At 40.3% G+C, this 27,543-nt stretch overlaps 1 protein-coding gene across 2 annotated transcripts; it reads right to left on the reverse strand.

The window, feature by feature from the left end:
• Window positions 1-125: 125 nt before the first annotated feature.
• On the reverse strand, window positions 126-26,862 carry jph2 (junctophilin 2). 2 transcript variants are annotated; one of them, XM_040038178.1, is made up of 6 exons: window positions 25,477-26,862; window positions 21,046-21,862; window positions 7,868-7,986; window positions 4,726-5,669; window positions 1,845-1,945; window positions 126-1,770 (listed from the first exon to the last, which is right to left on the reverse strand). In XM_040038178.1, exons 1-5 carry the CDS (start codon window positions 25,853-25,855, stop codon window positions 1,865-1,867), a joined length of 2,340 nt encoding a protein of 779 aa, XP_039894112.1. In that variant the 5' UTR covers window positions 25,856-26,862; the 3' UTR covers window positions 126-1,770; window positions 1,845-1,864. The 2 variants fall into 2 exon arrangements, with proteins under 2 accessions (XP_039894112.1, XP_039894111.1); XM_040038177.1 differs by having other exon boundaries at window positions 126-1,760; window positions 25,477-26,861.
• Window positions 26,863-27,543: the final 681 nt, after the last annotated feature.

The following is a 27,543-nucleotide window of genomic DNA, read 5'->3' on the forward strand; positions in this document are numbered from 1 at the left end:
TGTTTAAAAATACTTTCTTCTTCTGTTACTAGACTGGATTTCTTCAGGGTAATGAATGATGACGAGTACGTTCAAAATCTCAAAGCTAACAGTGGGAGCTGTTACAGATCATCAAAAATAAAAGATTCACAAGTGTAAAAGTTTTTAATTTGACTTCAGCTGTATTTCTGCTCTAAAACAGAAAAAATAAAGTGGCTTCCACATTTGCATTGACACTGGTGTGAATCATTGAATGCATTGGTAGATTACAGGTAAACCACAATGGGGAATTTCTTAAACTGGTTTTTACTACTTTCAAAACAGTTTTATATGCTTGTAGACTTTTTCACTAGTGGTCTGTGTGTACATTTGCAAACTCAAAGGCAAAAAAACAACAAAAAACTGCAGCTAAAACTCTGTTCCTTTTAAATCCTAACTGGGTTAAGAAAATAAAAGCTTTCTTCTCAATATAAGACATGGAGTTAAGAATCTTTCTATTTTCCTCCATCTCACAAACATGAGGTAATCTGACTCATTTGGGAAACAAATTTTAGGATTACAACTTCTGATTGTACTAATGAGCCCTCCCCCCAGAATCCTATAACAGAATATTTTGAATGCTGTAAAGATGTGCACTTCAAAAAAGGTACAAAAACACAGATGCATACAAAGTGTTCTCATGTGTACAAAAGCTGATCTTACAACAGGCCCTGAAAATAAAGCAGTGGACAGTTTTCTACACTGACACATAAAATAATGAACCCAACCCACTCCCTGCTGCAAGATAATTATGTAGATCCAGCAACCTTACAACAACATACAGTGACAGTTTCAAATTAGATAAACTCCAGCCATCATTTTCCTCTTGCAAAACTTGCACAACTCTGTATTAAAGCTGCCTGGGTGCTAAACAGCATTGCACGACACCACAGGAACCTACGCAGCAGCAGCGGCACTCATAAGCTTCTTATTTTCCCTTCTCTATTTGGTTTATCAGCTTCCCCAAAGCAAAGCAGCAGAATGACAGGAAATGCACATAAATCCCAGTGAAAACTGAAAACTTCACAGTGTAGTACACCACAGTCTCAAAGATTTTGCAGAAACTCACAACGCTTTGAAAATGTTGCCAGTAAATAAACCCCCTTTTTTTTTTTTACAGTACCACTCGGAGAGCTTCTTGATGAGACTCAACACACGCGAGATCCCTACTCCTGACAGTAACAGTTATCACGCCCAAACCCTTCACACATCTGTTGTAGTTTTTGTGTCTAAACAATCAAGTTCAAGGCATTATAGAGAGAATATTCAGTCTGGCGATTAAAAACGTATCTAGGTGGGTTTGTCTTATGTGCCTGATTCACTCTTGTGAGATCCAGATAGTCTGAATGCCAATTAAGTGTTTATTTAAAAGCCATATTGCAAAAATGTTGACACGCTCATGACACACTGTGAAAAAGTTGAATTCTTGAGTGCCACCCTTCTTTCCTCAGCATCATCGCCGGGACATAACCTACCATTCACCCACCAATTTTTTTTTTTTTTCCCTCTAAACAAATCATTTTTAGATGCACTGAACAGTGCCAGCCCTTCAATGTCCTTCAGTTTCTCTAACCTCTTGAAAGAGAGGAGCTTCGCAGAGCCTCACGAAGTCATATCAACAAAAACCATCCTAGGAGCTGCAGCGGTCTGCGTGAGGCTTCTGTTCCTCCTCAGTGTTGTCTTTGATCTCTGGTCTTTACTGAGGAGGAGGAAGCCCATCTCTCTCTGACACTGCCGTTAACCTGTAGCAAACTGATATTAGTGGATTCATGTTTATTTTTACTGTATCGCCGCTTCTGAGTACATTTTGATGGTGTGTTTATTACCTGAGGAGGTGGAAAATGTCTCATGACAAAATGTGAACGAAGAGAATGGCCAGGCCGATGTTGAGCAGGATTACCATGCAGATCATGATGGTGTTTGGGCCCTTAAAAAAGGAAAAGAACTCAATGCAGAATAAGGACAGCGGATCCAGTCAAAACTGGAGATGAGTGAAAAATTAAAGGAAAAACCTAAACCTTAGCTCCAACAGTAAAGGGACCCAGTGGTCCTGTTATGTAGAAGGGTACATTACGGTGTCCTGATGGGAGGAACGGTTTCCAGGAGTAAAATGCCTCCATGGATGTGCAAGTTAACTTAAAATTAATCCAAATTACTTTTCTTTTTGCCATAAGTCAAAAGCTAAGGAAATATGAGACAAAAATAAAACAACAAATTCAGAAAATTCATAAATTCATATCAATTAAAACCTTAGAACTAAGCCCAAGTTAATCACACAATTAAATACAAGGTCCAAAAGAGTGGTTTCGTGGATCAGCTTACCACATGAAAGGGGGACAATGAGTCATCAGAGGAATTAGTTTATAAGTAGAGCTAAAAAAATAAAATACTCAAAGAAATATTGATAATTGAACCCTTGATAATGCTGATAATAATGATTTGATTATTAAATAAGTCTTACAACTATTTTCTCTAAAGTTGCAAGTGATTCTGCAGAGATTCAAGAAACAAATGGAAACTTACTCAGTTTTGAGGTGTTAAACACCAACATGTAACATAAATGCTACTTAAAATGCAACATTCTTAGAAATTTTTGAGAAAATGTATCCTGATGTCTACGTTGGGGGGAAAAAGAAAGTAGAGCCCCTGCCTCTTCTACTGTTATCACTTGGAAAAATCTTAAGCGACATATACAACATCAAATATAATGTGAGTTATTCATTATGATGATGCTACATGAACTTAAACTGTATAACACTGAGTGTACTGACTACAAATCAAAACTTAGATATGCAAATTTACATTTGATTTCCTTAAAAAAAAAAAAAAAAAAGTTGTCAGAAGATTCAAAAAACACTATAAAAATAGAATTTTATGGGAATTATTTCATGGTTCAGGCTTTACAGGATTAAGACTACATATTTATCCTGGAATAATATTGTGCGAGCTCAACCCGATGCCGTGGTGAAAATTGCATACTCTACCAAATCAGAGCTCCACTTTCAGTAATGCAGTCACCCCTTTTTGTACAATGGGACTCCATGAACAATGTGATGACATTTAAACCTGAGATAATTAGCTTCTGACATGAAACTGATAATGATACTTGGGATACTCATGAAGATTTTGACAGACTTTAGTTTCTTTCCCACAAAAAAGGGAAATGCTAACTAAACTCAGGGTCAAATGACAAACAGTGTTTGAGATCGCCCAGATAAAGGTCGTGGGTCAGCTTGTCTACTGGCTCATATTACCCCCACTCTCCCCTACAGACATTAAATCTGAACCTAATGAAGCCCTGTGGGAGATTTTGAATTTACGTCATACATAGCACTCCCCACCACCACCAACACACCAAATGAGGCAAAATCCTCTGGATGAATGGTGTTTATAGTGTTCCAGCAGGCTGGAGAATCACAAAGACTCAGAGTGCTCTGAAACCTTTCTAATTGCATGTGATGGCCATAAACCTTATTAAGACACTTTGTTTGTTTTTCTTTAACCTTCCTAATCTGCGGCTGTTCATGTTGGGTTTTATCTTTTCAATGCAAAGAATTAATAAAGGATTATCAAAATTATTATTTATAGGAGATGGTTGTACCCAAAACATATCTTGTGAGCAAGTTCAAAATAAGACTGCAGGAGGAGCAAGACTGAAAAAGGGGTTTAACATCTAGAAAATTGTCCTACCAGCACCTTTAAAGATCAGAAATTAACACCCCTTATCCCTTTTGTGAGATTTAGGGGTGCAGATGGGAGCAATCTGCTAGCTTTGGTTAGCTCTAGGCTAGCCATTTCTTCCTGTTTCCTGTCTTTATGCTAAGCTATAATCAGCCTCCCACATTCCAGCTTCATATTGGCAGGTACATTGTGTACACTGTCTTCTACCTCCCGAATACAAACAAATTTAAGCATATTTCAATAAAAGTTGCTTTAATCCTAGCTTATAACAAATATTTACAATGTAAAAGTGAGCATTTCTTTGTCATGCATGCTATTTCTAAGTGTATTTTTTTTAATTTATTTATTCCCATCTAGCCAGCAGGGAAACTAAAAGAAAATTGTTTGGACATAACAGATAATTATCGTCCACTGAGATTAGTAAATGTCATCTTATTTGGTGGAGGTTAGTACTGGCTGACACAGATGTTTGGCTGATATATTTATAGCCATAATTATAACTTAATGCTGATGCTTAGGGTACATGCTTAGCTAAAACTTTAAAACCAATGTAACATTAATACCTGAAATTGGCAGGCAATATAAAGCAAATGCACATTTAAAATAGAGAAAAAGGAGACATAGCATTCATTTACAACTATTTCCCCCTCCAATAAACCAGAACAGTAGTCTGGCCTTGCCCTTATACGGTAAATAACGTGACTGGACATGGTGTACACTTTTATTTGACTATGATGGTGTCAAGCTGTGCTCTTTAGTTAGAAACTAGGGCTTATGGTCATTAATGTCAGCAGTAATGCTAGTGTATATTTTTAAGGCTGTACTGAGCTAAATGCTTATACGAACATCGGTAAGAATTACTCTCTGGGGACACTGAATGTGTGTGGAAAATTTCACAGTAATCCATCTGATAGCTGTTGACCAAAGTCTTGGACTGACAGACTGACACCACCATACATGTTGTGACAATATTGATGTAGCAAAAAATAATGAAGAGTGAGTCACTGTGTATATTTACTGCCTTACCTCCATGTCCAAAGACTCTGGGGTCACCTCGTTACTGAGGCTCGACAGGATGGGCTTGGGTCTGACTTCGGCTTTGGGTTCCACCTTTGCTGCCGGTCTGGTAACTAAAGATTTTGCTTCCACTGGCTTTGGTGCCATTTTAGGTTCAAGACTCGGAGCAGGTTTTGGAGCTGGAGCTGGGCTGGGTTGCCGTTTTGGCAGCGGTTTTGTTTCTGCTTTACTGGGAGGCCTGCTCGGTTCCCTGGACTCCACTTTGTTCTCAAATACAGGCGTCACTCTTTCTTTTGTTGGTGGTGCTCTTTCGCTTTTTACCTCGGAGGCTTTAGACTCAGGAGTTACAGATTTGTAAGACGCTTTGGAAGGCGTTTTGGAGGGAGCTTTGGAGATGGGACGTGGTGCTTCTTCTTCTTCTTCTTCATCATCTGGTGAGATGAGGCTATTCCTTACAGGGGCAGCAGGGGCTGTAGTGGTATCTGATGCTTTTGCCTCAGAGTCAAACTTCTGCAGTGGCTTGATCTCCATGTCAGAACCCTGCTCGTTCTTGTTGCTCTGGCGGCTCGGGGTACGAGATGGGCCACGACTGCTGGTGGCCCCTCCTCCTCCTTCAGATACAGTTGAAGCAGGAGCAGAGGGAGTAGTGGGACGACTGCCTTGCTTGTCGTTGAGTTTACTACTTCCACCACTTTTACTGGTTTTGTCTTCATTCCAGCTACCTGGACTGAGGAGTTTGGGCTCTTCCTTGCTCATGATGCCTGGGCTTGGAGAAGGTGTGCGACCTGGGGATGAGCTAGGCATGAGGCTGTCCAGTTCATTCATAACCGGGCTTTCAGGTGGTGTAGGCAGTGGCTCCTCCTCAGCTAGCAGGGGTTCATGCATGATGGTCTCTGTGTTCTCACTGCCTTCCACGGCCAACTGTAACGCTCTCTTCTTCAGATACTCAGGACCTGAAAGCCAGTTCAAATACTTTTTAATCACTGGTTTCTACCATCAGTCATTATAAGTCAGAGGAATTATTATTTTTTCCATAATTTAAAATGTATAATAGATACAGAATGTGGGCTTTCAAACTCCTCCTACACAATCACAAACTGACTAATGAAACTTGGCACACAGGTACGTCTTAGACCTGTGTAGGTTCTTATCTAAAAAACATATGACGCCATCATGTTGCCTACAACCATCTACCAACATTTATGCACCTACAATGCCTCATTAAAATAATATTATTTGAATTACATGACAATAACATGTAATTTATAGCCACAAACTTGAATTATGAATTATATATGATGTCATGTTGCCAAGGAACCACCTAACAATGGACCGAAATTAGAGATACTGTAGCATGGGTATGTACTAATCACGATAATTAGAATTAATGTTCCATAAAAAGGCCATGGTATTTTTAACACTAAGTAATAATGCCTCAATCCATTAGGGATTTACAAACATCATAAATGATTTATCATGTGAGAGTGTCATGACTTAAAGTTCAAAATAATCCTCTTTTGTTTTTAGTGGTTTCAGTCATTCACCATGTGAAAGAAGCTGTTTTAGTGCCTCTCACTTTACCCAGCTTTATTCTGATTGGCTGCCATTCACAAACAGAATAATTGAGCAGCAGATGGGTGTGGCTACTGTGCTCACAGAGAGGTCACACTTCATGGTGCATAGCTCAGTATTGGGTTAAGTACAAAAGGAGTCTATAACAGAGTGCTCACATCAGTGAGGCCTGAACCTTTAGCTTACAGTGAGAATTATAGGTTATTATTAGTTTGACCTCACAAGGATAAGTTATTTTTGCAGGTAAATATATTTTTTAGAAATATTCATTTATATTAATATCTTTCTGCTGTTTCATAATTATCATGGAGCACAGCTCACTGTTAGATAAATTCCTGTTGGCTCGAAAATAGCTAAAGGAGCTCAATTTAAAAACGGACATTTTTCCATTAAAAAAAAGATTCCCTTGATAAAAATGTTTTAAAAGTATTGCAGGGCTGAGAGGTCACAGATTGTCTTTGTAAGTATCATCCCCTTAAACCTCCTGAGAGCACAGGAAGCAGCTACAGGGGATATTAGAGATGCATTCAGCTGCTGCATCCCCTTCCTAATAAGCTTTCGCTGGAGTACACATTTTTCCATTAAACACAGATAAATTCTCTGTTTGCTCACATTTCAGAAAAAAATCCAAAGGAGAAAATTTGTCCCAAAATGAAATATGCTAAAAACAATTAATATTTTTGATATTGTCAGACAATCCATACCTACAATGCACTGATACGCTTTCTCTTCATATTTGGTTTGAATTGAACAGCTGAACACTGTAGTTTTGAGCAAATGTTACTAAAACAGAAGAAATTACCATTTGTTGGGAAACATTTTTTGTTGTGGATGAATACACATGCTGATGATCATTACCAGCTGTAGGACACGTACAGCTGTCCTACAGCTGTACATATGATACTTTTCTTATGCTAAAAATAAGAAAAGTATAGAATATCAAAAGTCCGATCCTTAAATTTGTGAAGTGTTTTGAAGCAGATGTTTCTCAGCCAGCGCCAGTCTCAACCAGACTTTTAGTGAAAGACTAGTCATTTAGAAAGTGAGAGACAATTCATTTAGAAAGCTGGACGACTTTCTGTTTGCATCTGACTTCTTTAAGCTCTCTGCTGAGTGAGAGCGCAGGAGTGAAATGCAGGAGGCTCCCAAATAGCCCCTTTGCTTTTGTGTCAATGTGTGTGTCGACAGACTCGCAATGAAACTGATACGATCCCTTCGACCCAATAAGATGGTCCTTTTTTTAGACAGTCAAACGCGACTATCCCTGTGATGGGCCTCAGCAGAAGGATATACTATCACAGGCTGTGAGGACAGAGACAAAGTAGAGAAGTAGCTCTGCTGTTGGGATTTTACATTTGCTGTTTCCTTCGTACAGTATCATACATAAGTAGGTAAAAAAAAATTCTGAATGAGCTTTTTTAGTGTGCATTCCCGTGATATCTAGTGAAACTCAGAGCTTGCATACAGCTGCAAAGTCCGTGAGTGACATTATGATGCCTTAAAAGGTGGCCCTTTTTGATGCTTTTTAAATTAATTTTGCTGATTTTTTCTCAAATGTGGTGTGGAGATGTCGACTAACCTGGCTGGTAGAAGGAAGGGGAGAGCTCTTTGGCCACCAGTCTGGCAATGCTGGACTCTCTGTTGGAGGCCTGGGCAGCCTGCTCAGCTGCATCTGCCTTGGCCTTGGCATGGGCTGTCCTGCAGTGGAAAGATGCAACACAAGTCACTCAGCCTTCTTCTTTCATCTTCTCATTTCATTAATGGTCTGAATCCTAATCTCCCCCCCCCCTATATGCCGGCAATGAACATGCTGTTTTCAGAAAGCATCTGTTGTTCACTTCAGTGTGTTTTATAAATGACACAATCAGTACCACACTTGGCTTAGCTGTCGGGAGGAAGAGTGGGATATGAGTGTGTTTTCACCATCAAGAAAGCAAAGTCAGAGTGTCTCCCAAATAGAATAATGCTATTAATTTAAATGTGAAACTACAAAACCTGGTTTTGTCCCCACAGGAGGCAACAAAGTCCACCTGTTAGCAGCTGTGAATCGGTAAATCAGAATTCCTTTAATAGCAGGGCAGTTTCACAAATGTCGGTTTATACTGGTCTATAACTTTAAACCAGGCTTAATTTTACTAATAAAAAAATAATTAAAGCCAAAGAAGGGGAAAAAAAAAAAAAAAAAAAAAAAGATTCCCTCAGGTAAGCCTAGCACTGATATTACCATTTCATCAGCGACACCTCCATTGACAAATAACAGGGAAAGACAAAAACCAAAATAAACAAACTGGTTATATTTGAGGAAAAATACCAAAATCAATTTATTTTGAAGGCTAAGCTATAACTTGCTGATCTCGTCTCATCATTAAATCATCAATCAGTTCATTTTGGAGTCACTGTTAGACAGAAACCACCTTTAGAAAGCCAAAAATTATATTTTAATTGTCCATCGTTTACGCTCCAAAACAAAAAGGGAAATCCCTTCTATTTATCCTCTGTGTCACCTTTTTAAGTAGCTTTAAGCTTTTCTTGTGTGAGGAAACACAGCTGAGGGCTTGGATACGGTCACTCAATTGAGCATTTGCTTGTCACTTTCTTGTTTAACCTCTTTACAGCCACCAGTGATCAGCACATGCATCAACCAGGATGCAGCCTGTTTCAGTTCTACATACTTTTTCTGCTTTCTATTCATTTACGTCATACTATAATGGTTTAATGGTTCATGAGACATTGACCTCGACCTTCCTACACAAACACTCTCAGAGATAAGGGCCTTAAACAGAGTGACCAAAAATATCGCAGTACAAGGCTTGTTTATAGTATTCAATCATGGTCAAATGGATGCTGGGGTGGGCAGTCGCTGGTCATATGGCTCATTAGTATTATTAGCTTTGGAGGAAAGGGGTTGTCCTGTTCTACCGTTTGCCTGGGACAGAAATAAATTACACTTTTGCCACCATGAGTGAGACAATGAGTTATTGCTGGCAAGCTACTGAGGCCTCCATCATCACACAAATGTCTGTGTGGGTGACAGGCAGAAAGCACTGCGGCCTGACAGGCATACATTTGTATATTTATAGTTGTTTTGCTGCACACTGGAAAAATTTACTTATCATGCAACACTTTGCAATGCAGAGTTCATGAACTTTCACCCTGGATTTCCCCTTTAAAAAAAAAAAAAAAAAAAAAAGGAATCACTGAAGAACAGGTAGCAACCAAGAAAACAAGGCTAATTCCAGCTGCTAAACCTGAAATGCAGTCTAGTTATACCACGAAAATAGGGCAGCACAATTTATTATTATTTTAATACTATTATGCTTCTCTACTCGGGTAAAGACTGTAGCCATACTGAAGTTTTGTAGAATAAAAGCTGTTTAACTGGTTCAGTGGTTACCATCTCAGTTTAGCTTGTTAGCATGCTAATGGTAGCTCTTTAGCAGTGTCAGCAGTGTGCGATTGCTCACGCGCACAGCTTAGAGGGAACATAGCGGTGTGTCAGGCATTTTGACTTTGCACATGTTTTATGATAACTACATTTAACCTAATTTCTACTGTACGATTCAGCTCAGTGTGACTTTACCGTACTCTCTGTGTGTTGGGTTTCTATTGTGGAAAGAAACTGGATTGTTTTTTTGTAGCCTTAAGTGCTAAACCAATTATTTGGAATATTTGGTCAGGGAAAATTATCAGTAGGAAGCCACTTGGGGAATGTTACATGGAAAATGAGCCCCAACACATTGCAACAGCAACCAAACAGTTCCAAAAATCATATCATCTCAGTGAAAAAGTACACATATAATTAATTTAATCTGATACACCTCCTGCCTCTGTAAACATACAGTCAAATTTCAGCTAAGCAGATCAGGGAACTTTTAGTTAAACAATTAAAAACACCTGCTGATATACTTCCTCAAAACCATAAAGTAAAACATCTGGCAATCACAACAGGATCAGTTAATAGTTAAGAAAAAAAATCTAATCATGTTTTCATCATTAGTGATGAAAGAGGATGATATTAGATGATGAACTGCTGCTATATCCAAAAACTCGAGAGGTAAATGAGTTAAAAGCTGCTGCTGTTTGTCCCCAGTAACTGCAGGTACTGAGTGTGATTACTCTGTAAATACTCAACATGTTGTAACTTTACACCAAGATGAAAATAGCTCCTCTTAGGTGGGGAAGATGCTTCCACCAGGAACAATTAGAGGCTCCTGAGGTCCCCTGATTGATATAAATGAGCTCCACCTGTCCACACAGACTCAGCACCTACTCAGGAAGCTGTTTTTCCTCAAAGTTATTCTAACAGCTGATCTTTAACAACATGTTTCCATAGCAATCTCAACAATATCTAAACTTAGCACAAAAAGTAGGGAAACTTTGTTTTGGTCGATTACTTCTTTGTTGTAATAATGCTTCTTGGCAATAAATCTTGTACCACTGGAAAGCCTGTTTATTTCCCCTTAGATGATGCCACATTTGCGAGGAAAATGCTTTTGTGTGTTGAAAAGCAGAGTAAAGTATGTGGGTTGTGCCCATGAAAATCTTGGAAAAAAAATCCCCTCTGCCAATGCCAAACAGCTTATTCTGCTATCATTTATTTGACCAGATGATCAAAGTCTATGCGATCGTTGTTATGTTGGAGGATAGAATTTGGTCCAAGACTGTGGAGATATGTGATTACCCCTGGCTGCAGAGACTCATCTTGATATCTCTCTGCATTGAGATGCCTCTAATGATGACAAGCCAGATTGTCAGCACCAGGGTACCAGAGGCTCAAAACAAGAGTCAATAGCAGAATAAGCTGTTTGGCTTATTCTGAGAAGATTTATAAAGTTTTTTTTAAAGGCACAACACACATACTTAACTCTGCTGCTCAACCCATGCATGGATTTCCACTGGTATCAATTTTATTGCCAAGAAGCAATTTTGCAGCAAAGAAATAACTGACCAACCAAAAATGTCCTTACTACTTAGTTGTTGTGCTAAGTTTATTTAAAGTGTTAATGAACACAATATGCATACATGTTTATTATAAAAATATACTCTGAAAAGCCTCAACCATCTTCTCCCTTACCTAACAATATACTATTACAATTTAGTTCCTGACTGCCTGCAGACAGAGTGCTGTGTGAGGTAGCAGACAAGATGGCAGCCTTTCAGTGTGGACGGGTAAACTGCCAGTTGGAAGAGAAAGATGTCGACAGATGGCTTCTTCCTGGAAACTGACTCTACCTTCCACCTCACAGTGGCTCAGTGTCGTCAGGAGTAGGAATAGAGTTTCAACTGTTTGTTAACTGCGGAGGCTGCAGAGGGGGGCTTCATTCAGATAACACTGAATGTGGACCACATCTGCAGTTTTCCATTGGCCATAGTTGACTTTGACTGATGGATTAACTCAGGGGGAGTCCGGCTGCTTGATTTCACCTCTGATACACCTAAATGGTCCAGATGTCTGATGTCTTGGACATCTGGCTCAAACAATAATGACTGTAACCCACATCAGGTCCAGCTCATATTATTACTATGATAGCTTGATGTGAGCTTGGGTAGATTAGTGGCTAACAGCTATTTTCCTTAGTATGCCTGGAAGCACCAGGGTAATTCTAAGCTGAAGCAATCAGCAGATTTGACACACCGGGCTCAGTTCAGTTCAGCTTCCTGCCTCTCTCTTGTTCTCCTTCCTGTTGGGAACTCCACAGTTTTCCCATTTAGTTTAGCTTATTGCCAACAAAACATGGCATCGCACAATAGTCACAGAACCACGTTTACACCACTGATATTACATTTGTACTACTTTTAACATAATAAATGGTTGAATTCAGCATGAAATACTGTGTTCTTTCCATTTCAGTTGTAGCATAGGAGACGGACATTACAGCCAGGAAGATCATTATGAAAGAAAAGGGTCATCTGAAAGTGACTGCATGTATCCTTTGTATACAGTCTATGCTTAAATACAGTGGTTAAGTATGAAAACTCACTGTGCACTTTATTAGAAAACACCTATGAGACCTGCATTTTTTAGTGCTATGCTATACATGTAGCAGAGCTACTAGTAAGTACTAAAATGGCTAAAGGCAGCAGGTGGATATAAACTGACCCCTGTAGCAGCCTCACATCCATTCACAGCTCACTGAGCGTGTCCGTCACTGAGTATTAGTGACCACACAACTCTCAGTACCATAAATATGGTGAAATCTTTAGCACAAGCACAAGGTGAAAAGTAGGAACTTAGGGCTGCATGGTTAAATCAAATTCAATCCTGTAAATTACGAGTCGCATAATCAAAATGAATAGATTTGTGCAAATCACTGACTAAAATAATAATAACAAAAAAATAATAATAAACCAGACACTGGCATGAAGGATTAAAGCAGCCAAGCACTGAGCAGTGTTTTCCTGCTGGAACACTGTATTTGTTTGGGGCTTTTGGTGTAATTATATATCTTGTACCACATCTTCCAGTGTGGTTACAGTTGCTAAAAAATGTATATCATAGCTCCTCATAATGTCAGTCAATGGATGTTCTGATTGATAAATCCCACCTGTGACCTCAGCAAACACTTAAATGAATAGTTTAAGGCTAACCAATGTGTTATGCCATGACATTAGTCAGTGAGAATACTTTAGCCTTCTTTCTGGCTCAAATTGAGCCCAAATTTTCAAAATTAACCTCGTTTTCACCAAGCACAAAAACGATCAAGTCAGCCCATAACGTTAAGATTAGTGAGGTCACAGATCAAAAGTTTTCTTGGGCTGTTATTCTATAGGTTTATATACAAGTCTTTTTGAAACCAGAGGAGCTGCACTCTACTGTTTATTAGAAAACAAACCCCCACAAGTGTAAGAGAATTCTGCACTGAGTTCACTTCTCAGACACAGACAGCTTTTATATACAGTCAGCGAAGGAAGCATTCAGAGGCTTCAGCTGCAGAAACAAAAGTACAGTAAAGGTCACTTTACACAAATGCACTGCAAAAATAACTGTGTGTACTTTGAATAAAAAAAAAAAAAGCATGTGCTAGTGTTAGTACATTAATATACTTTATTTTCTGTGCGTCATAACTCCCCACAGCTATGAGATCACAGATTAATGTACAACTTAAATTTGGCCTAATATATAAGTATAGATACAATTCTTTAAATAAGTCCTGGTACTCTGCTGTTTTGTAATGTCTGTTTTTTGTCCCGCCACCATCGTCTTGGAGTCTACTGATGGCGAGAGATATTCTGTCATTTTGGCATGTGCCACTGGATCTTTGTGGAGGGTCCTTTCCAACTCTGCAGCAACTATGTGTGCATGCATGAGGGAGTATGCAAGAGTGATTAGCTGTTAATAAAAAAGATGACAACATTTTTAAATATAATTGAATCTGTTGGCCAAAATATTCGCACATTAAGTGCTAATGGAAACCTCGTTATTGCAACATTACTCAGAGGTCACGTCGCAAGAAATAGTAGAGAGCTCATCTATTTTTCTAATTACTGACCAGTTTCTTTTTCTATCAAATTAAATAAGGCACTTGTTAAAAAAAAAAAAGTCCTCAAAGAGTCCTGAGCCGTAGTCTGAACTTTGTTTACAACTTTTATGACCAGTTGATCGCTCACCAGCACAAAATGCTAGTATCAGCAGTACAGTATGTAATCCAAGCCCCACAACTAAAGCTAGGTGTGGTACATATATACACTAACCCTTTATACCCAAGCACTTGCTTATGAGGTGTGCCATATTTATATCCATGGAGGCATTTGACACCACTGCTGACGCAAGATGGATCGAGATCTGTGATCTCGAACTGTTGGCGGCTCTTAGCGGAGCTAAGGCTCGCAGGAGGTGACAGAAAGAGAGAAAAACAGCAAGCAGATTACTGTTTCTGAGCACAGCTGTGTGGTGTATGGGTAAGTATTTGATTTCTGTCTGCAGGAAAAAAAACAAAGAAGAATCTCTGTCTGGGTGTTTGTGACCAGATAGGAAAGACGGGGTCTGACAGCAGCAAGGGGGGAGGGGGACAATCAGCTGTTGCATTCCCCCGCGATTGTGATACAGCAAGAGTATGCCTGTCCATATTTAGTCAGGGCTCCTCCGCGACTACAAGGCCCCTATGTGTGCGTCATTTACACCCTGTCCTGCCACACAGGTCCTCCTCCAGACGCCCAGCAGCCAGTCCACAAAGCAGAACAATGTCCACAGACTGTCTGAGTGTCAGCAAACACTTTGACTAACTGGGCTTGAAGAGGCCTGGTCTGGGATCGCATGCAGTGTCCTGGTTGTATGTGTATTTTTAAATCCAAGACATCACTGCCAAAGGATCATAGTGTGAGGAAACCACTGCCAGGAACAGATGTGTCATGTCTCCTCTGCTTATATAATATTGGATTTCAGTTTAATATCCAGGACTACAGGAAGGCTGTTTTGTTAGGACCAATGCAACAATATAAAAATACTCCAGTGCAAGAAAAACAGATTTTAGAGGGTGCAAAGGACATTAAATTGTCAAAAAGAGAATAAGAAAGATGTAATATTATTCCAGTAGCTGTCGACGTAGGATAAAAAGATAAATTCGAGGTGCTGTGACATAGTTAAACTCCTAAAAATAAAGAGCATTCCATGCACTTTTGCAAGGAACTCCTCAGTCACTTACACCTGCTCCCTATCAGCCACGGCTCCAGCAGATAATGTGCACTGATACCAATCAGAATTTTAGACTACTGCAAAAACAATGAATCCACTTTTTCAGTTCAATTCAAATTCAATTCAGTTTTATTCATGTAGCACCAAATCACAACAACAGATGCCTCAAGGCACTTTATATTGTAAGGTAAAGCCTCTAAAATAATACATAGAAATCCCCAACAATCATACGACCCCCTATGAGCGAGTGCTTTGGCGACAGTGGGAAGGAAAAACTCTGGCAGAACCAGGCTCAGGGAGGGGCGGCTATCTGCTGCAACCAGTTAGGGGTGAAGAGGAGGAGGGTAGGACAAAGACATGCTGTGGTAGAGAGATTAATAATAACTGATGATTAAATGCAGAGGAGGTGTATAAACACACACTGAGTTAGACAAAAAAGTGGAAGTCTGGAAGTCCCCAGCAGCCTAGCGTTATTGCAGCATAAATAAGGGATGATTCCGGGTCACCTGATCCCACCCCAACTATATGCTTCAGCAAAAAGGTTTTAAGCCTAATCTTAAAAGTAGAGATGGTGTCCGTCTCCTGAATCCAAACTGGAAGCCGGTTCCACAGAAGAAGGGCATTTGTTAACAATACTTTACATCTCCTCTGCCATCTGATTTAAATGTTTGGACACTGAGTGTATAAAGCACTGATATGTCAGTGGCATGTACACCGTTTTCTGCTACATCTTGCAATGCATTTTGTCTCACTTTGCAGGTACCAGACTGGCTGTTGATAATGATGTGATGATGAATCCTCACGCAGTGAGTATTCACCATAAGGACACTGAATAGATGCCTGTTTTGCATCACTGAAAAAGGATTGCCATTTATACTGTGCTTATTTGGTCTTACCAGACACTCAAAGTGGTTCAGACTGCACTCGTCAAGGAATTTGAAGTGCTGTGATATGGTTAAAGGAAAATCTCATGCTTGAGCTAGTTGCTGGTAACAAGCTCATTCAACAGAAACTTTTAAATATAAATGATTTATCAGCCCAAGCACATTAGCAAAAAGACTCCACGGTCACTTAGACCTGCTCAGAGTCAGCACTGGCCTCTGCTTTTAATGTGTGCCAGTAAAGAGGATTACAGCCAGAGCTATCTACTGCCCAACCCGTACCCATTTCATTTATTTATCTATCTTTTGGATTGTGCTTCCTACGCATGCAGCAAAAGAATTCCATCTGAAACTTGAATTGACAGAAGGGAAACATCTTTTTGTCGGTTGGAGTCTACTGCTTAGTTTGACCCAGTCTCACCTGGCCTGGACATGAAAAGGACTGACAGTTCTCAGTTCTGCGGATGGTGTTCGATGGAAAATAATGCTGCCCTTATTCTCTGTGGGTCCCACTAACTCTGCAGAAAACTCGCTATACAAGAACGTGCACCAAACAGGGCCATTCAAAGTACATTTTAAAAAGCTTAATTTCTCTTGAGACCTTTTAAGTGTTTGTTTTTACCACCTGGAATGGCCATGGCTTATGCTTGCTACAAAAAAGCTCTCCATCAGTGACATCTACGACCTAATTACAGTGCAATTCCACTTTATTAGATAATCTAATGTTTGGTGGAAATGGGAAGTAATCCAAAAGAAGACACTGTGTGCACAAGGGACTGCATGAAAGAGTGATTAGATGACAGCATCTTTAAATATAATTGAATCTGTTGGCTAAAATACACACACATTAAGTGCTAATGGAAACTTCATTATTGCAACATTGCTCGGAGGTCACATAACAAGAAATAGTACAGAGAGCTCATCTGTTTTTCTAATTACTGACCCATTATTTTATTCCCCTCAAATTAAACAAGACAGCCCTCAAAGAGTCCCGAGCTCCAGTCCGAACTTTGTTTACAACCAGTTTACAAAACTGTTTTTATGGACGGTTAAAGAGCCAAAAATACTCAGAATCCTAAAGAGTTAATATGTAAATAGTAGAAGTCAATTTTAAACGTAAACAGTAACTCAAACTGCCAAGTAAATGTAATGAAAACAAAAGTTTGCCTGTAAAATGCGGTGCAGCTGAAATTTCAGCACTGACCTTCCAGCACTTTTTTAGGCTCTTCCTGGTGACAGTCGTGTTAAATGTGAAATCTGCTTTTCTCTGTTCAGACTTGCCTCAGGTGATCCTAAAGCACTGACACAATGAGTAACTCTCATATACTGCTTATCTTTGCAGTACAATATTTAGATTTCAATCTGCAGGGACGGGGGTCTGCAGTCCATCAGTGCAAGTCTCACTGCTGTAAACACTCAGCCTATTTCAGGTCTTGAAGACGGCAAAAACACCACCGCCTTGTATGGTCAGACAATCTGAAGGTAGACATGTCTGTGCACACATGAATCACATAATAAAAAAGGATTTCCTGCATTAATTTTAAATCAGATTGTGCTGCAATGTGTGAGAGAAAGGTTTAAATAAATCTGTGAGACAAATCGGGGTAGCGATTAATCACGATAATGACTTAAACATAATCACACTCATGCATTCTGTGCTCATCCAAAAGGTTTTTCACCTAGTTAAAGGAATAGTTTGACACTATGGGAAATGCTACTCTTAGGGCGATTGTGGCTCAAGAGTTGGGAGTTCGCCTTGTAATCGGAAGGTTGCCGGTTCGAGCGTTGTGTCCTTGGGCAAGACACTTCACCCGTTGCCTACTGGTGGTGGTCAGAGGGCGCGGTGGCGCCAGTGTCCAGCAGCCTCGCCTCTGTCAGTGCGCCCCAGGGTGGCTGTGGCTACAATGTAGCTTGCCATCACCAGTGTGTGAATGTGTGTGTGAATGGGTGGATGACTGGTTGTGTAAAGCACTTTAGGGTCCTTAGGGACTAGTAAAGCGCTATACAAATACAGGCCATTTACCATTTATACTTGGCAGTTAAATATGAGGGCAAAGCCAGGAGCCACGCAGATTCATATAAAGACTGCAAAGTGAATAAGAGGATAACCCACTGAGACATCACCCTCTTTTTGATTGTGTTTTGAAGCCAGACAGGCTTTTATTTGGAGGAGAGGGTGGAGTGTTATCAGCTATAACCTGTAGGCCTTTACATGCCATATACAGAAGGAAATGCCTGCTTAGTGTAAGTAATCTCTCTACCGAATTTTGTGATTTTTGGAGTGTTTTTAATTAATTTATCTGACAGATAATATGGCTCGCTGTGGGGATGTTAGCAAAAACAGACCTTCCAAAAAAATTTGTGGCAAGCATCTTTGTCTGTGCATTGCAGCTGCACTGTTTACAGATGCAGCTTGGTAACCAAGCTCGGTACTGTTGGGTTAACTTAGTACTCCCACCTTCTCATCTAAATACAATCAGCAGCCAAAAAACTAAAGTTCAGGCTTCAAAAGGTAAAGTGTAGAAACCACTGAGTGCCAGTGTCCATCTTTTATATGCAGTCATACAATTAAGTACATTTTCCCTTCTAATAGGATTCAGCAAAGGCCATTTCTGGCATCACAGGGGGTTATAATAGGGTCAGACTATGTTTGTGTGGGGCAGGTTACAAATGCTCAGAGGAATTTAGCATGTGAAGCACATTTCCTGTGTGAATATATTCCTTGCTAAATAAATACATTGTACATAAAAGGAAGTTGTTTCTTACTCTCATGTGGCCTCTTTTTTTATTTCACTAAACTGTTCTTAACTGTTATTTCAGTTTCTTTTTTGATCTAGAAATCCTTTGGGTTTTAGCAGGGATGCATCTATCATCTGAGCTGCAGGTTTCTTGTGAGACTAAAAAACAAAGAAAAACAAACTTTCTGATCTTTGACATAGCTGAATTTGCTTGGCATTGGCATAGTTTGTTACTTGTAGTTTTCCACCTTGGAAAAGACATTATCATGTTTTCCTACAGGACTCCCAGGATGACAGTCCCTGGTGGTTTCCCCACAGTCTCTCCATTAAAAATATTCAAATTTAGAAAACTAGATGCAAAATGTGGAACATGATCATTGTAGAACAGGCGAACAAAGGGTAAAAATGCCGCGTAGTCTTGCATAAAATGATACTTCTGGCTACAAATACTCCAGGAGATCACCTGTTTTACTTCCAGGCTTTGGGTGTAATAAGCTCAGGAATTTGAACCACTGATCAAATGATTATTGGAAACCTCAAACTATTAAAATCAAAAATTCTGAATGACCCGACCTCTTACAATGACACACAAATATAAGATTACAGCATGTACTTCCACACATGCTTTAGCGTTTTCACACCAGGAGGAGCATGGCTGTAAGGACCCTGGGATCCCAGCGGGGTGTCATTTCTGAGAAGTCGTGTTCAAGGCCAACAGTGGTGAGCTGGAAACTGATACTGTGGAGCTGCTTGCTACATTCCAACTATTGTAAGATACATCAACATTTTGACAACTGCAGGGAGTAAAAGTGTCAGATTGTGAATCATCTAAGATTTTCGCTAAAAGGCCAGCATCGCCATTACTCAAATACCCTGCACGACTCCATGATAAGTACTCTTCTGTTCACAACTCAAATATCATGTTAATTATTCAGCTTTAGAGATTTTGGATTTTGTTTCTCTTTCATGGGGATGATGAGACTTATGGGTTCCCCTGTTACTAGGCTCTGTGTTAAGCTATAAGCAAACTCATTTAGAAAAATCCAGAGATCTTCTGCTCCTCAGGTATTCAACTAAATCCTCTGTCGACTACGATCTGGGCTTGCAGCAGGAAGCACATATAGAGATTTCAGATATGTATTCTCCTCCTAACGTTGAAATCTATCAGAAAGCTATCAGATATTCAGCCACTCCTGTAACTGAGTGCAGTGGAGCTCTAAAGGTCACTCCAGTCTCACTGTTTGAATATGTTGTACACAGTGCCAATTCAGGCAGATAAACTGAGAAACACACACTGAGAGGGAGAAAAGTTATGCCTGTGAACTTTCCAGTTTCACCACAAAAAACTAAACAGGTAACCAGAAGAACCCACATGAATTTTTAACAATGGGTTGTCCAGTTTGTGCTATAATACATTGATTAAAAGGTATTTCTGTTAAAGGTTTATTTGGACTTGCAGCCAAAGCCATGGATGATTACAATGACAGATAAAGGCTCTAAATAAATGTTAGTAGTATGTGATCTCATCGGCTCTACTGCAAAGGTTGCCAAACAATTCAAAATTACACCCAGCATATCCTTATTCACATTACGGAAAATCACAGTAGCTAAGACAATTACAGCACATAGTGTGTTTGTGTTTATGTGGATTGCAGTTTGGGGGGTGCCTACATACTTGTCTTTACTCACTTTTGTAGGATTTTTAAAATAATTGATTTTATTTTTGTTTTATTTGTAGATATTGAACCATATCTGAACCAGTGCAGTGAAAAGAAGATTGACATTTCCATCTGCTGTGATTTATATTTGGTGATGTCGGCTCTCATCGCTCTTCCATGTGTATATCGGTAATGGACAAGCTAGTGAGAGCAGCAGAAGGACCCAAGGACAGAACAGAGTGGGCTTCAATCAAAAACAGATCAGATATTAAGTCAAAAACAACATTAAAAGAAGAGAAGGAGTGCAGGTGTAGTGCAAAGCAACATGCTTATGTGCAGCTACTGTAAGGGGACTGAAGCACCCACATGGGATTTTCCAATTGGAAGGCACTGATATCTGCTGATCTGCCGGGTTTGTGCCAAGTTTGACCGAGTTTGACAAAAAAATACACTTGTGCAAACACTTCAAAAGTAGCCAAATTCTACAAAAACAACAGAGCCAGCGACCCTCGGTGGTATTTAATACCACTGTTAAAGATCGCTGGAGATTTATCCAGCCATCCATTTTCTTGACAGCTTAGCCTCACTGCAGGGGGCTGAAGCTGATCTTAGCTGCAACTGGACAACAGGCTGGATATACCATAGAAAAATGACAAGTCCTTTGTAAGGGAGACAACCACTAACACTCACATTCACACTTAAGGCTAATTTAGAATCACCAGTTAACCTAAGAAGCATGTCAAAATCATAGTTTTGCTCTGAGGATAGAAAAAAAAATACCCATAATATGATTAAAAAAAAAACAAAAAAACAAAGGCATGAGAAGAATGATCTCTCTGGTTTCTTACCTGGAAGCAGCAATCTCTGCCTTCTGCTTGCCGATGGCTGCAGCCCTCTGAGCACCCTCCACTGCCCGCTCCACCTTCTGCTTGATCTTGGTTCCCTTCAGCTGGATCACCCTCTTCTTCATGGCTTTCACCAGCATGTTGTTCATGTACTTGCCTTCTTCCTTCCCTCCCTCAGCGAACGTGGTGCATCCGTAGCCGTGTCTTTGGTTATTGAGCCACTCACCCTCATACTTCAGCCCGCTGGACCTCTCGCTTATTCCATATCCTGAGCGCTTGTCATTCTTCCACTCGCCCATGTAGACCTCTGTGGTGGTGGCGTCAATGTCAGCCTCCACTGGGGGGAAATCCTCAGCTCCAGCCAGACTCTCGTCCCCAATGCTGACTGTGGAGTTGGTGTCGCTGGCGTTGGAGCTGAGAGCTGAATCCGGCCTCAGGAAGCTGATCTTGCTCTTCTGGCTGGACAGCGATGTGCTCGAGTCGGACTTCTTCAGCTTACCCAGTAGGGAGCTCCTGCGAAATAGGCCCTTCTTCTTGTTTTTAACAGCCCCAGGGTCCACCTGGAGTGTGAGGGCAAAGCCTCCTCGAGACGGTCCCAGCTGGGTAGGAGTGGCGACGGGTGTCTCCTCACCTGAGGCATTGGTGGTGGTGATGATTGGGACGTCTTGCTGCAGGACGGTGCCATTGCTGTGCTCGCTGCGAAGGGAGGTCAAGGAGGTGCGAAGAGGGGAGCGGACAACTGCTGCCATGCCGTAGGGGACGCTCTGTCGAACACCATAGCCGTGCCGCATCCCACCAGTGAACTGACCCTGAAATGTACCTGGAAACCATTAAAAAAATAAGTTGTAAATATTTTGTTACTACACCGCAGATCCTGAGCACAAGGTATTTAACCCTAGAAACGTGTTTCCACCTTGATCAGGATGAAATCAACACCAAATCATCTACATTGGGAAAGACTGCACTACACTTTTTATGGACATAGAAGACAGACCCCACTAACACTGGAAATCATAATGATATTTACAATCAGGTCAAAGACTTCCTGATCTTTTGTTCAAGAATGCTTTTTGATCTTAGAAAGAAGTTTTCATAGAACTTTAAGATTTTGAGATGCAGATTTTATTGACTTCCCCATCCTCGTACACTTTTATTTCTGATCAAGCAATTGCAAAACCACTGGAACTGCAAGAAGGTGATTTGAACAGCTTACTATCATTAAGAACTTTGTCATAGACTCTGGGCAGAAAGCACAGGATTCTTTTGCTTTTATTTTGAAGTGATTGCTGTTAAACATTCCAGTCACACGTGACGGTGAGACAATCCAGTTAATCAAGACACAGTCGAAAAATTACCAAGAGGGAGAAGCCCTGTGACAGCCTGCCTGATGGACAGACAGGGAGCGCAGCAGCATGTGCCGCCTGTTCTTTCTTTTTGTTTATTCTCTCCTGTAGTTTGTGATTCATCCTGTTTGCTGTTTGTTGTCTCTCCTTTTCCGTCTTCTCTGTCCACTCACTCACCAGTCAGTTACAGTAGCTCCCTAATTCTGAGTGTGTATGAGGTCTCTTCCTGTTAAAATGGAGCACTTCCTCCCAGTGCTTGCACACAGCGTGATCATGTTGATCTTTCATTATAAAGCACCTCGAGATAGCTTGTGTGCTATGTAAATAGCACCTGCGAAAAAAGTATGATTTTTATTTGTTGTGCCGTCTGTATTTTGTGCTAATTACACAAAGGAGGAATGCACTGTGTTAAACCTACATTGTATCTTACACCCTATCCTGATGCTCACTATCTGAGAAATGTTACCTAACATCACAGCTATACAGACTTCAACACCTTTGATAAGTCTGTTAAGAATATGCGGTATAAACCCATTATATTGATTAGCAGAAGGATAATGGCTCAGAAATAATTTAAGAGGCTGCAACTATCTCTAATTTGCTCATTACATTAATGCAAAAGCATGTGATGCTTTAATAGCTCCTGCAATAAATGTATTGACTCAAAGTCAGCTCTTTAGTTTTTTCTCCTTTCTGTGTCTTAGCAGAAGTTACTGTTCAGCAGTGGAAACACACCAGCTCACAGGATGCAAATGGCATCACCCACTACAGCAGGGATTCAGTGCATTACCATAAATTAAATTGAAGATTGTGAAAATAGTAAATCTTAGCACCTTAGCTTCATTAGCATGTTAATAATGCCATTCTTAACATATTAGCCTGTTAGCCTATTTGAGTCCAGGCTCACAGAGCTGCTATCGCTCCTGGAGACTGTTGTTTAAACTTTCATTTCTGCCAAAATGTCATGGATATCTTTAGAGTGACACATCTCATTCAGTAATACCCTCGCTGACAAGTCATCTTAGTGTCTGTTCTCATGCTAAAATTGATGTGTGTGGATTACAGTGACAGCGAGGCCTCAGCCTGCAAGGCCAAGAGGGCACCAAATATGTGGGCTATTATTAAATCCTGACATCTGGTGCTCTCACACCCACCCGCCTCCAACCACATCTTCCAACGCACCGCACCTCAAAGCTGATGAGTCCGAGGTTAAGGAGGGAAACCACTGCTGTTGTACAAACACAATTAATTTTATTCGTCTAACTCATTTTATTAAGTAAGTGAGCTGACGGGCTAAGTAGAACCAAGAGAAGCGCCCAGAGAAAGTGTACAAAAAAAATGCACACACAAAGTTCGATGATAATGTTTCCTTCCTGATACACTGTTAACACAGTGGCCGCATTCATAAATGATATACAAATGACATAATATACAACGTATAACAGTTGAGAGGACTAGTACTGCTGCACAACTGCTCACTTTACTACACGTTTTGTATGCTTAGTACTTTTACTTGTGTAAGACGTAGACTTGAGGGCATTTCTTTTTGTGTTTTTATTAATTTTGAGTACTTATTTTGCCACTGTGACGTGTAGTGTAACAAACTGGAAACATCCATGTAGGGGTTTTTAGCTCCAACAAACTCTGAGCACCTCTTGACTGACAGCAGCAGGGTGGTGTTTTCTTCTTGTTACAGAGGCATCATTAAAGACCACCGAGTTCATTGGGCCGGTCTGTTTTGCACTCACGGATTTGTCTCCAACAATCTTGGCGGGAGTTTGCTTGTGATGTTGCAAGATTTACAAGCAGAACAATAGTAATAAAGTACTGCACTTCAGGACTTCACATTTATTTTATAGCTATAGATAGCAGTTAAAACCATGAAGGTCATGATGTGTTCAATTCAGCTTTTAAAAGCACATTAAGAAGTTGAATCATCTAAACCTTTTCAGTTGTCAAGTGCATCAGTAATCTCAGCAATACTGACTGAAAATCCTCAAACTAGCAACTTTTCCTCATTGAGAGGAATGTTGTGAAGAGGCTCAGCCACACGATGACCTCTGACCCTACTGTGGTCTGCTGCTGCAGTTTTAATATATACAGTATATTTCTTAGCTGCCCTTAGCCATCTTGATTAATATTAAAATAATCTGAATACTCATAACTCTGCAGAGACCTACAGCAGCAGCAGCATTTTTATTTAGTAGTAACTATGTACATTTAAATCGGTATTTTACTGAGTACAGTAACAAAAATACTCAAGTCCTTCATTTATCTATTATTAGTTTTACTTAAAGATTCAGAAACCCGATTATCCTGCTGAGACATGAATCTGCAGTTTGACCACAAGCATCTGTTCATCTCAGTGCCATGTACTCAAGTGATGTACTCAAACATAGATAAGTGGATGTGCTTGAGCATGTGTACTTACATGCTGTAGTACAGTAAATGGTAATTTATTTGATTATTTCTATATTTAAGGAGTAATACGTTTATCAGCACTAGCTTTAGAGGCACATTAGCATTTTCAATGACTATAAGTAACTCTTTTCTGTGGTAACTAAGTACATATACTCAAGTATTTCACAATGGTTTTCAGGTACTCTTTCTATATGTAAAGCGTTCTCCATTTAAAGAATCTGAACCGGCAGTTTTAATGTGCACGTCTTTCTTTAAATAGTAACAAAGTGCATATATGTGAATATTTCACTTTTTCACAGTTATAAGGTGCCCCCCCCCCCCCTTTTTTTTTTTTTGCTGTATATTTGTTATCCTTCTGTATAGATTTTTGTAGAGGTAATAATTTCGTTTTTCATTGCACTGCTTATGTGGCAACTTTAGTGTTTTCTTACATTTATTTACGAATTAAAGTATCGAGTCTATCATACAAGTCTTGTAAAGAAGTAGCCTTTACAGACTAATGATAATTATTAGATACACATGGCATACAAAATATGTGATATTCAATTAAAACAACGAATACTTCACATATCAAACTTCTAACAGCACATTATCGAAAAATATAAAAACATCAAAGTTTTTTTTCCCCCCACTTGTTGGTCGTTGTGGGCATATTTAATGCGACTCTCACCTCCATCCGCATACGTCTCTGTGCCATATCCATCCTGGAGCCCGTTATTCCATGTCCCCTCATACTTTGCTCCGCTGCCAACACTGATCCGGACGCCATATCTCCCTTTGAATCCATGAGTCCATTCCCCTTTGTAAATCCAGTGTCCTTTGGTTTCTACTCCCAGACCGTGACGCTTCCCCTGCGACCAGTATCCCTCGTAGGTGTTCCCGCTGGGCCAGGTGTAGACTCCCACCACCTCGAAGCCGTAGTTCCAGGAGCCCGAGAACTCGCCCTGTCCTTTGGGTCCGGTGCAGATGCCATGGCCGTGGGCTTTGCCCCCCTCCCAGCCTCCGCAGTAAGCTCCACCGTCATCAAACTCAAAGCGACCTCCACTCATTCCTCACCGCAGAAAAACGCACAGAAAGTAAAGCTGAATTTTTTTTTCCTGTTACCTGTCTAAAGATAAGAGCTCCGTTAGTCTGACTTCACCTTCACCTGACATTAAAACTGGCAGGAGATACCCTCAGTGCTGAACTTGGTTTCTTCTTTGGAAGTTGGTTTGGGGGTTTCTGAGCGTGTCCATGAAGCTCCGGGGCGCACTTCACACTTTATTCTGTTTTTCCTCCCTTCTTTTCTCCGGATTACTCCACTGTCTTATTGGATTCGTCGATTAAGCTAATTAACTACCCACTCCACGGATTCCCTCCAGGATAAATTATACCTCGTTGCAAATTTGGATCCTATTACCGGTTACTGAAACGGAATTGTTTCTGTATTTCTGTCTTGAAAAGCCAGGGATCTTACATGGCTTTACCAGGTGGCCACAGAGAAAAGCCCCTTTCCCCCTGTCCCTGCCACCCAGCTATCTCCCGACAGTCGCTGCTGTTGGAAATATTTTAGCAGTCCTAACAAGGCGACCAATCCACACACACACCCTTCCAAAAATACAACCCAATCCTTACTCTGCTGCCTGCAAGGAGCCATGCCAGAGAGTCTTGCCACTTCGGGACAGGACTCTGCTCTCTATAGGTTTTACTGCTGCACACACGGTGCGCCCAGTTAATGCAGTTGGAGCGCAATTATTCTCTAATAGGCTGTTAAGCTTCAGCAGAGAGATATGTGAGCGCACATGCACCACTGCTGCATCCAATTCATCTTCCTGTATGACGGAAAAGCGCCTGTGGTTCTCGTGACATTAAGTCAAGTGCAATATTTCCAGTGCAAATTAGGCTTCAGCATGTGTCTCTGTGGTTTATTTCTCCATAAATGTAGCCATGCATATAGATCCCTTTTGGTACCATGTGTGCTGCTAGCATGTTATATATTCCTGTTTTACTAGGAAAAAAATGTTTCTCTGTCTAGTTTCTTCTGCTTTCTAGTTCCCCTGTCTCCGTCTTGTCTGTCTTTTTTTTTTTTTTTTTTTTTTTTTCCCAGTTTTACTTTGAAAGTTAGTTTTGCTGTATTTTACTTCCTTTTTCCTCCTTTGTGGTTGTATCCCTCATCCTCATCAGTTTCACCTGTTGCCCACCTGACTGTCATCACTAATCACACTTATCTGCTATCTCACTGGCCCCTTTATTAGGTACAGCTTACTAGTACAGGTTTGAGATGACTGGAGCTTTGTGATATGGTGCATTACCCTGCAGGAAGCAGCCATCAGAAGATGGGAATACTGTTTCCATTATGTCACTACCAACAACTTGACCTATAAATACAAGGCAGGATGGAGTCATGCTTTTATGTTGTTTATGGCAAATTCTGACCTTACCATTCAGGTGAGGTAACACAAATGTCATCAGGTCTGGTTTTTCCAAATTACTCTTGTATAATTTTGGTGAACCTGTGTGAATTATAGCCTATCTTCTTCAAGGTTTGACATGTTGTACATCAGAGATTCTCTTCTGTATATAATGAGTTGTTATTTGAGTTACTGGTACCTTCCTATTAGCTCAAAGGAGTCCGATCTCTGGCATCAATAAGGCATTTTCACACAGAGAATTGGTGCTCACTGGATATTTTATCTTTTTCAAACTGTTTTCTGCAAACCCTAGAGAGCACTGTTTGGTAAAATCCCAGCAGGTCCTT

Source organism: Simochromis diagramma, unplaced genomic scaffold, assembly GCF_900408965.1.
Source record: "Simochromis diagramma unplaced genomic scaffold, fSimDia1.1 OVJJ01000061.1, whole genome shotgun sequence".
NCBI classification, from domain to species: Eukaryota; Metazoa; Chordata; class Actinopteri; order Cichliformes; family Cichlidae; genus Simochromis; species Simochromis diagramma.

Excerpts from the sequence above, each read along its gene's own strand:
- jph2 (XM_040038178.1), bottom strand. The coding sequence starts at position 25,855 with ATGAGTGGAGGTCGCTTTGAGTTTGATGACGGTGGAGCTTACTGCGGA. Across the intron at positions 21,863-25,476 it reads AGAGACGTATGCGGATGGAG|GTACATTTCAGGGTCAGTTC; the intron begins GTGAGAGTCGCA and ends AATGGTTTCCAG. Across the intron at positions 5,670-7,867 it reads CCCTTCCTTCTACCAGCCAG|GTCCTGAGTATCTGAAGAAG; the intron begins GTTAGTCGACAT and ends ACTGGCTTTCAG.